The sequence below is a fragment of the Manacus candei genome, unplaced genomic scaffold, assembly GCF_025592945.1.
Source record: "Manacus candei isolate 608988 ecotype Guabito, Panama unplaced genomic scaffold, ASM2559294v1 h1tg000028l, whole genome shotgun sequence".
NCBI lineage: Eukaryota > Metazoa > Chordata > Aves > Passeriformes > Pipridae > Manacus > Manacus candei.
The window spans coordinates 1669577-1680711 of record NW_026138076.1 but is presented as its reverse complement, the minus strand read 5'-3'; the positions used below and the strand labels follow the sequence as shown (position 1 = coordinate 1680711).

The following is an 11135-nucleotide window of genomic DNA, read 5'->3' as shown; positions in this document are numbered from 1 at the left end:
AACAATTTCAGTCCATAAAAAGTCACAAGACTTCAGTTTAAAAAAAGGAACAGTTCCAGCCACAGACCAAAAATATATATTTTTTTTTTAAAACTGGAAGAGTATGGTAATTAGATTATACAAGCATGGTCAGGCTTTGGAACCTGAATATACTTCAGAGCAAAAGCTCAGAGAAAAAAAAATATAAACTATTTGGTAACAAAAGTGTACTATATGTTGTGATACAAAAAAGGTATGGTGAAAATGTACCTTTTATACTAAAGCTTATACAAGTTCCTTGGTCCATAAAAACTATGTTGTGTTCATGTTTTCTAGTTTGCTCAACATGTATCCCAGCCACATTTTTGTTTCTTGCCCACTAAAAAAACCAGCTGAAAAATAGATTTTCAATAAAGTTCTTATGTTTCGGCTGTTGGTTTGTTTTGTTTGTTTTTTTTTTTTTATCGTGGCTTCTGTTTTTAAGATCTCACTTGCAGGTAACAAGGTTCAACTCGTATCACCTAAAATGGAAAGGTGTTTTCCCATGAAACCACAAAAATTGTTCAGTTCTCTTGAATGTAGCACATGACAGTCAGTTAAAGTCCAGACAAACAACAGTAGTTAGGACACTACAGTTGCTGTAGATGATGTGACGTTGGTTGGGTTTGTGCTGACACTTGTGTAACTTCCCTCGCTGTTTGTGTTTGTTTCACTGGAAGCCATGAGGCTCGAGTTGGCTCGGAGGATTGCTCCAGCAGCACTGCAGTGTGGCCGTGGCCCTGGTTCCGGTGTGTATGTGAAGGTAAGGCTGGTGGAGTAAATGATGCCATCGTTACGGACCAAAGTTACTGGAACCTGGACTGGCTGTCGGACCCATCTCCAACCCTCTCGAAATGCAGAAATGTCTGGAACAACACACAGCATGCTCTCCGCGCATCTGGAAAACAGGAGAGCCCAATGAGCAGAATATACTTAAATTTAAAGAACAGAACAGAACAGAATAGCTCAACAATCATCTAGTCCACACTCTGACCACTGCAGGGCTGACCAAAAATTAAAGCATATTATTAAGGTCCAATAACGTTAATATGCCTAAATACTGACAGGCCTGGGGCATCGACTACCTCTCTAGGAAGCCTGTTCCAGTCTGATCACCCTCTTGGTAAAGAAATGTTGTCTCATGTCCCATCTAAGTCTTCCCTGGTGCAGCTTTGAACCATTCCCATGCATCCTGGCACATGACAGCAGGAAGCAGAGTACAGCACCTCCCTCTCTCCTTTCCCTCTTTAGGAAGTTGCAGAGAGCAATGGGGTCCCCCTCAGCCTCCTTTTCTCCAAACTGGACAAGCCCAAAGTCCTCATCCGTAAAATGTAGGACATGCCTTCCATCCCTTCACCAACTTTGTTGCTCTCCTCTGGAAACATTCCAGTATCTGGACATCCTTAAACCATCAGACCCAGAACTGCACACAGTGCTCATGGTGAGGCTGCAACAATGCTGAATACAGCGGGACAATCACCTCTTTTGACCAGTTAGATGTGGTTTGCCCTCCCTCCCCTCTGCCAGGGCACACTGCTAACTCATACTGAGCCTGCTGGCTCAGATCTCTTTCTGCAGGATGGAGAAGTATACACTTAAGTGTGTACACATGAGTATACACTCTTCACAGCACCCAGGAGAATGTAATCACCATGAAAGTAAGAGAAAATACCGTACCTGTACATGGTTTCAGCTTCCACATCCCCAAACCAGACACGTAAATTTGGAGTGAAGTTCTGTCCTGTAAGTTCCAACATTGCTACATCCCCACCACCATTCAACTGGAAAAAAAAAAGGAAGAAAATCCCCCCCAAAATATGTATTAATAAAAATAAACACTCCTCCGTTAGGAAAAAAGAAAACCAAAACAAACAAAAAACTCCACAACCCACCAAAACAAAACAACCAAAAAAAACCACCCACCCACCAAAAAACGAACAAAAACCCCTAAACAAAACAAACGAACAAAAACCCCCAAACAAAACAAACGAACAAAAACCCCCAAACAAAACAAATGAACAAAAACCCCCAAACAAAACAAACGAACAAAAACCCCCAAACAAAACAAACAACTCCTCCCCCCCCAAAACAACAAAGAAATCCCAAAATCTTCATATGCAAACAAGAACTGTAATCAGTGCTGTTTCTATTCAGCTGGACAAAGTCAAAACACACACAACCTACACAACTGAACTATAAAGAAGTAACACATACAAAAGGTACTGCCAACTAACTTGATAACATGAGGGAATTTCCAAGTTTTGATAGTGGCCACTTAAGAAATAGATGTCAACAACGCTTTGAAAACAGAGAACAAAATCTTCCAGAGAATGTGTTAGGAGAGCTTTAAGTTTTTCTCAGATGAATGCTGATTGTTTTTTAATAAGCTCTCTTTGATTTATAATTGTCTAAGAGTCAAAAACAATTTCTAAATAATCAAAACAGAAGTCTTAAGGATATCACTACCACAGTATTTTAAGAAATAAAAGCCTTATTGTATAGAGCAATATTAATATTATTCCTGTGATGGATAGGTTCATGTATTCTGAAATGTAGGTAAGAAAAATTATTACAACATAAAGTAATTTTAATACTTATAAAGCCATTAAGACTGTTTTTCTACAGTATTCCAAAAAGGTACCACGATGATTAAAACAGTATGACAAAAATAATCTAACATAAAAGAGCTTATTAAAACCAACAACAAACTTACTTGAAGACTTTCTACAACAGGCACAGGCGTCACTGGAGCATGGACCGGTCCCATCCCCTCATAAAACGTATATTCGGCTTTGTCTGTGCTAATGATTGTCCAAGAAGCTCCATCATTAATCATTTCTTTATTTGGTTCTTTTGGGCATGGAGTGGCCTTAGAAAGAAAGAAAAGTTTTAGATCTGATCTGTAGACACGTCTATCAAATCACAGACCCAAAAACCAACTCAGCCAGTAATAACGCCTATTATTGCAAAAACATGTTTCCTTCTGTTTTCCTCTAACAAAGTGACTGAGAGAAACAGTTACATACATTTCAGAAAAACTAATAGAAAACTAATATTTGTGAGAACACCATAACTATCACTTATGACACTGTCACCTCGCCTTATGTTTGAGTTTTAGTTCAACTTTTTAGGTTTTAATGTTATTCAATAGCCATTATCCAAAAAATTATGGCAATGAGAAGTAGCTGCTTTAAAATTGATTCTATTAATGCAAAGTGACTAAAACAGCTACAGACTGAAGCGGAATATTTTTCATTAGTTATGATTTACACCTGGTCAAGATTCCTTTTTTTTTAGAGTTCTTCACCATCCACAAAATGATGAAAACACAAGCTTATATTTCAGTCTTTGTTCAAAGACATAGGAGAGAAGCTGAAACAACAACCCTGCAAATTAGAATAAAAGAATCATAAAATGGTTTGGGTTGGAAGACCCCTTAAAGATCATCTACTGTCTCCCTCTAAATATTACTAAATTAGTACACATATATATATATATTTATCTACATAGATAGGAAATACACTGAACCTTTTTCTTATGGTCACAGAAGCCTCTCTGAACAATAGCAACAACACCTAGCAATCAATAAGGAAATTGTGTATAGGTTAAACACTGGCACAGAAAAAAAGTGGGACTCAAAAATTCTAATACCTAAATCCTCTTTTCCTCCACTGCGCTTTAGGAATGACGAGGTATGTAACCGTAACCTTCACTCTTCAAAATGTCAGATAAACTTCAATTACTGTGAATTGACCAGTTCAGATGTTAAAATCTAAGCCTAATTTTCACATGGAGTCTTCACTCTGGTATGATCATGTAACAAAGCACTGAAAACAGCTTGCAAGGGAAGAGTGCAACACGGACAGTAACTATAGATCCTTCCAAGCTCAAGATCAAAATGATACTTCCACTAGAAACATACGGAGCTTCTAAATTACTAGTCCAACTTCAAAAGAGGAGCTGTTGTATATGTTGTATAGGAACTGTTGTGTACTATTTTGAAGCATGACATTTTTCCTACAGGTTGATTGCAATTCCTCTTGGCACGGACTGATGCACTTCGAGCCATGACAAATAAAATTATGGATATAAAAAAATGAATGAACCTGTAAAAGACCCTTGAGTGACTTTTTTGAGATCTCCTAAACCCACAAAATGGAAGGCAAATGCCACAGAATTTGTTCTCAAAGTCCTGCTACATCAAGAATCATTTCAGGAACACATTAATTACTTCTGTCACAGAACTCCTTGAAAGATTATGAGTCCTATTCTAGAGAAACATTCCTCCTTACCACTTCCAAATACAGCAGTTTACCTCCAGGGACACTTCCTTCCCTTCCTTTCCTTTCATAACTAAAGTTTCTCAATAGATGGCTCTGGAAGATTGAAATGCCTTAACATCATGGTCTGGCTCCACATGGAGACAGAAGTTATAACTCCTAATGTTGCCACTGACAGTTTTCTGAAAAGGCCACCTCAACGTGCAGTGGCAGCAGTGAGTGACAACACAATGTTGCACACCATCAGAAAAAAATACCGAGAACGAGCTATCAGGTGTTATTTTGCCAGTGTAGATGTTTTGTTCATCTAACTCTGGAATACTGTGTGCAGTTACAGTCTCCTTGTCTAAGAAAGCCATGGAGAAAAAAGAGAAGGGACAGAAAGGGCAACTAAAATCACCAAGGAGTGCTGACCTTACGAGAAGAAATTGAGAAGACTGACTGTACAACTAGGAGAGAAGAAACTAAGATGTTGATGGCTAAAGTGAATGCAGAACTGTTGCTCACTAAATCCTGCAACACTGGAAGTAGGAATCACTCACAGAAATCGTTACATCATTCAAAACAAATACAGCAAAAGTTTACTACACAAAGGACAGGAAACCCCTTGAACTTTCTGCCACTCTGCAGAAAGTTCACTGCAGCTCACTGCAGAAAAAAAACATCAGCACATTCAAAAGTAATCAAATTGATGTACAAATCTGCAAAATGATACTAAAAGATAGAATCAGGGAGGCAGCCTCTAACAACACCTAGTACAAGCAGTGTGGATGCTGGTAGAGTATAACTGCACTGGACTGCATAAAGCAACCACATCCACCTGCTTCCCATGAGCACCAACTCCTATTGCTGCTGTTAGACAGAGACATGGAATGTGCTCTGATCCTGTAAGGCATTATTTATATTCTTTCTCTATGCTCCAGAACACATGGGTGTCTGGAAAGAAAGATCTGGTTGGTACTTCAGCAACTGGATTTCAAGGTTCACGCTCACTCGTTAACTTTTTACAGCCTCTCTGCTTTAAGCCTCTAAGGTCTCTATATAGTGCTATTTCCATTCACCTAAGGGAGATTTGTCACCCTAAAGAAAAGTTCAGGGGGTTTGTAGGTTTTTGTTTTGTTTTGTTTTTCGGGGTTTTTTTGGTTTTTTTACAGTGACCATGGTTTGCCTAGATTCCTACTACAGCAACAGTATTCAAAAGCAAATGCTTAAGAGCAGGCAGGTGAAAGATACTACACATGCTGTTTCCCTGGTCTTTGTCTTCTAATCCAAATAAAAATCAGATAAAATAGGATTTCTCTCCTGACATTGATAGAAAGAGTTTATTGTTCATAGTAATTTCGCTTACCAAAGCATGGTAATAGCCCAATGTGCAAGACAAAAGATTTTAGCCAGCAAGTAGAAGTAGCAGGTACCAACTCCACTAAAAGAATTCAGAATAGGGGGTTGTCCTTTTATCTAACTCCTACCCATGTGGAAAGTTCAGAGCTCTTATCAGACTGGGCTCCATGAGGGCTGCAGAAACTGAAGAGTGGTAGGATGTACTGATAATCCCACAGGCAATTCCAAGATGCTAAACTAAGGCAGCTGTCAGAGAAGCAGGAGCTGCTTCTTCATTCAGCACTTCCCATAAAGTACTCTGAGAAAGATTAAATAGTAAGGTTGATCTGAGTTATTGTAATTTCCATTTCACAGTCTTCTTCTTGATGATGGTCCCTTCTCCTATACCATACTATATACTATCATATAGTATATTAATAGATATATGTCTGCCGTGTGCTGTGGGTAGAAACAATAGATCAAACCACCTTCTGAACCACAGGACATGAATATGTTTACTGAAATAAGAACAAAGCTTTTCATATTCTAGTTCCATTGTCCCAATTCAGGACAGAAGTCAAGTGAACTTTTACCAAGCCTTCCACTTTCCTACCTCTACTTTTCTTACCCAAGAAGCTACAGCTGTTCTGAGGAAGTCTTGAGTCTTTCCCATCTTCCTGAAGCACAGCATTATCTCTCAACACCCTTTGCTATTTGAGCTGCCCTGACATATTTAAAGAAAATTGCAATAGTTAGTCCTGAATTTGGACACAGTCTTGTTAGTCTGGCAGGAATTACCACGCTGAAAAAGTCTGCTAAAAGCATGCTAACATACACATGAGACTAAAATCCAGTATTTTTCCCCATCTGCTGGAGAAAAAAAAAATACTTCTGAGACAGTTATATTCTTTACAGACAATCCAAGTTTCTGTGGCTTTATAAGTTACTGTGGTCAACTGCCACAGCTGTCTACGTTTGCACTGTCATCCAAGAGCAAGACATGGCAACTGCTGAGTTCACCATGAAACAAGACTATTGTTGACTGTATCGTTTCCTATTTGCTGTAAACTAGAAATGGACACACAAGTGAGTGGTGCAACTCCATTGGCATATGTCAACATGTTAAGCCACAATATCATGATTGCATGCACAACTTCCTAGTGTGTTTCCATTTTTTTCTACTGGAGAAACCAGAATTCATTGTCTAGACAGACATGGAAGAAGGTTTTGAGGAAAGAAAAACAGATTTGGAAAGGGACAGATGAAGTTTGTAGCTTTCCATTCTCTCTTTTCAATACAAAGTATCAGACTTGCATTTAAAACCTACTGGAAAAATGGTATTCACACATATTTTGGGAATATCTGGGAAAACTTTGCAACCACGCTTCTCATCTATTGAAAGAGTTTTAAACAACTTACTTGAAATTGAATTATTCTCTCCTGGGAAAGGCACAAATACATTCTCTCAGTGTCTTTAAGGTAAAATGCACATTTATGGAGCTGTGATACTGGATCATCTGCATCCAATAACGCCGTTTGTTTATCTACTTTTCGAATTATCTGTGAACGAAAATAGTACATATATATATTTAGGACAATTTCTGTATTTTATTACATATGTACTGAAAATAAAGGAAGTGAAAGGTAATTTTTTTTTACATTTACGTGCCTCCTGTTTTAATACCAATATCAGATTCATAATTCTCAATGCTTTTGAAACAAGAACACAACTGAAGTAACACTCAGTACTACTTCAATGTGCTACATGTATATATATTTTATCTTTGTTATAGGAGTGGGGAAAAAAGTTGAAGCTTCAGCAAAATCTAATTTTGTTCCATTAGTCAGTGCAGAAAAGCAACTATTAATTATCTTACTATTTTTATTATTAATTACTATTTTTAATAATTAATACCGTTCTACAGAAGCTTCCAACACTGACAGGATCAACAACATTCTGTGGCAAACCAGTTGCCAAAGGGGAATAGTTAAAAATAAGGATTAACTTAAGCACATCTCAACACCTTTAGAGTTTTGGAAACACAACAATTACAGTGTATCTTAACAGTAGTTGGTCATAAAATATTACTTAAAGACAACTGCAAGGAATAATTGTTCCTTACAACCAGAAGTTCAGTGAAAAAAAAAATCTGCTGACTTAATTCAGATCTGTTTTACCAATTTATTTTTAAAAATTAAAAAAGTTACTCCCTTACAGTCAGGGAAAATCTGTAGCTCGTAATTTTAATCAACTTCCAGAAAAAAGTTTAATACTTAATTTTATGCAATATCAGTAGCAGCTATGTGCTTGCAGATTTTTAAGCTGACAATCAGAAAGGCAACTATGTCCTCTAGGATTTCTAATGACAGTAAAAGGTATTATATTGATGACGATGATAATAATAATAATAATTATGTTTCAAGGTTAACTTTTTCCTTCAAAGTTCTTTGCATTAGCCTATAAAACATCTGCAATTTACCTTTTAATCACATCACCTCCAATCAGTCCTGTAAGGCATATGACAAATGTTCCCAATGGCAAACAAACAGGAACCTTTAGCCTAATTTGTTTTAATCTATTTCTACTTGCAAATAAGGCTTCTGGAATAATAAATGATGGCATCTCCTTTAAGCAATAAGAAAATATTAACAGGAAGCCCACAAATAAAGTGACATTATGTTAATGAATTTCATTTGCTTGCATCAGATCAGTAGTAATCAGGTCTGGACTTCACTATTAAACAATGCGATTTAAGAAAAAAGAAAATCTATTGAAATTATCATTTTGTCCCATTTACACTGAGTAGGCTATTATCTTCTTTTTTATCTAAGCTTGATATTGAGAGAGAATTTCTCATTACAGTCCTAGTAAAATGTAGGGAAGGCTGGTTTTACATTGGTGCATTCTACAGATTGTTTCCAGCTAAAAATGGAATTGAGAAAGCCTTGGATGTAATTCATAATGGGCTGACAAACCACAATTTCACAGAAGATCTCATAAGAAGCATTATTTATCAGTCACATAAAATTCCACTTAGGTTGGCATTAAGCACATAGAAAAGGAGAAAAAAAATGTGTAATTACACTTAACTTTACTTATAAAAACTGCTACTGTGTATCCAGAAGTAATTTTTTTTTTTTTTGGTTCACAAACCTTAACTGGTCATCTCAAAGGTACTTCCCATGTTTCATATTAATATTCATAGTATTAATAAATTTTAAAAGAAGTTTCTGGAAGCTGATATTGGTCTAATGTATCCTCAAGAGTACACAGAACCGCTTTTAGATTCAAATCAGTAGAGCATTTTTAAAGCTGTGCTGAACTCAACACATGGAATATTCCTACTGGCTGCAAATATTTTACTCATCCATTCAATATCAATATTTCAAGTACTTCGGTACAGGGGATATACTGTTTTTAAAATAGACAGATTAACCTACTTTGGCAGGCTTGAATTCTGAAAAATATCCTATGCTTATTTTACAAGTTGATCTTTGTTTACAGAATTAATCTGCAGATATAAAAAGATGCTTTCATTAAAGTGAATGCCATTTTCCATATAAAACATGTATTAACAAAGGGAAACATAAAAAGCCAAAAATTGTAAACAATGTGAACCCAACTATGGAATTACATTAAGTATCTATCTATAAATTAATTACAGCATTGGAGAAATTAAACTGTACCAGTCTTGGGAGTGCCATGCCAGTAACTGAGCATACAAGTTTGACAGTCTGCCCATAATGAATGTAGCCATCTCTCACTGTGAATTCTTCTCCTTCTGATTCATCATCATCCACTGCATGAAACAGGAATTTTCAGAATTATTTGTTTTGATAAGAACAACAATTAACATCACACTATTACATCAAATATATATATTCAGTAACAAAAATCTGCATATGGGCAATTAATATGCAGGATGTTTTTCTGTGAGGATGGAGGGAGGGAAGTGAAAAGATATATTGCTTTGTTTTTACTTACAGAGGTGAATGTAAAACGCTCCCCACTGTTGTGAACTGGCATGGAAATTACCACCTTCTACGTGCAAATATCTGGTGCTAACTGTTTGTGATCGAAGTCTATTAAATAGTGCCACTTTTGTCCCTGATGCAATACATACTGCAAGGAACATATACAGACTTGAGATCATAAAATTACTTCATTATTACATAGAAAAGTAACAAAAAGTCACAAATACTGTAAAATAAACTGAAGCATACGTGAAATCAAGAAATAATTTTCAAATATTGGTAATTTAGGAAATATTTTTATTTGTGACAGACCAAAAATACTCAAAATACAAGTGGGATAACAAACATAGTGTCTGTTCTCCAAAGGCATGCTAGCTCATCGGATTTTGCCACTTAGCCAAATGGGCCAGTGCTTGCCAGCTGAAGACTCCTTCTCCAACAACTGATTATTTGAGCAGAAGCTTTCACCTGCCCTTGCGAAGTACTTAGACAACTTTCGGCAATCATTTGAAGTATATTTGAAGTATAAAGAAAAATTATTCTTACAAATCACAAGCAATTGAAAGAAAGACGGATGTAACTATGTCAAATTATAACCATGCAACTTGAAATGTTCTTGGATCTGAACTTACTGATCATTCAAGAGAGAGAAACGCAAAGTTTGCTCCCTAAAAAAAAAAAAATCAGCAACTAACATTTTGCCATCAAAATGGGCTTGTTGTTCTACTTGGTTCATATTCACTGTCCATCAAAACTATCTGTCTGAATACAAATTCAACAGTGCATACTCTGAGCCCACGGGTGTGAACTGCACAGCAACAGATTGCCTTTAGTCATGTGCCAAGCTAGCGGCCCCGAGATCCACATTCCATAGGTGAATGGGTTCCAGCCCAACACAGATGGAAGAGCCTTTTAAAGCACTAGTGAAGAGAAAGAGAAAAACAAACAAAAAAAAAAAGGGTATCTCTTGAGGTGCTCCGGTGGTATGCAGGCAAAAAATGCTGGAGGAGAAGCAAAAATGTTCCAAATCATACATTAGCACCAGAGATACCGTTAGTTGAAAAACACAGTAAGCAAATATCTGGGTGAAACATCACCATACAGATTTCTTAACCAACTACTTAAAAGGAACAATGCAAACCAAAAATAAAAACATGAAAATGGCATGAAGGAGTAAGAAGGTGGCTGTGATGTAAGGAAGTGCAGTTTGGGTAACGTGACGCTACTCATTTATCACTATCTCTTTGATACTGATCAAAATATCCTAAGCACCAGATCACAGCAGCTTAACAGATCCAAAAGCTTGGAAAGCTGAGGTAGAACAGTCTTTATACACTTGTCTACAAGGATTCATTTCTCAGAATACAGGCTTTTTGGTGGACCTTCTGTATTTACTAAATAATTAGCTGTGACTGCATAAAACTCAACAGTGTAACCTATCTATATTGGAACATATTAAAATAAGCTGATGTGTACAATTCTGAAATGCAACAAAAAAAACGGAAGTTGAAAATTTCCTTGTATTTACTTTGTAATCAGACA

At 36.7% G+C, this 11135-nt stretch overlaps 1 protein-coding gene across 3 annotated transcripts in view; it reads right to left on the bottom strand.

Annotated features, from left to right (window-relative positions):
• Window positions 1-417: 417 nt before the first annotated feature.
• RBPJ (recombination signal binding protein for immunoglobulin kappa J region) overlaps window positions 418-11135 on the bottom strand; it is a 144944-nt gene continuing 134226 nt past the window's right edge. For all 3 annotated transcript variants that reach the window (XM_051789856.1, XM_051789854.1, XM_051789855.1), the window contains 6 exons: window positions 9604-9741; window positions 9306-9418; window positions 7038-7178; window positions 2732-2887; window positions 1696-1799; window positions 418-916 (listed from right to left, as the gene is read on the bottom strand). In XM_051789856.1, coding sequence (XP_051645816.1) covers window positions 601-916; window positions 1696-1799; window positions 2732-2887; window positions 7038-7178; window positions 9306-9418; window positions 9604-9741 — 968 coding nt within the window. In that variant the 3' untranslated portion in view covers window positions 418-600. The remainder of the gene's footprint in view (window positions 917-1695; window positions 1800-2731; window positions 2888-7037; window positions 7179-9305; window positions 9419-9603; window positions 9742-11135) is intronic.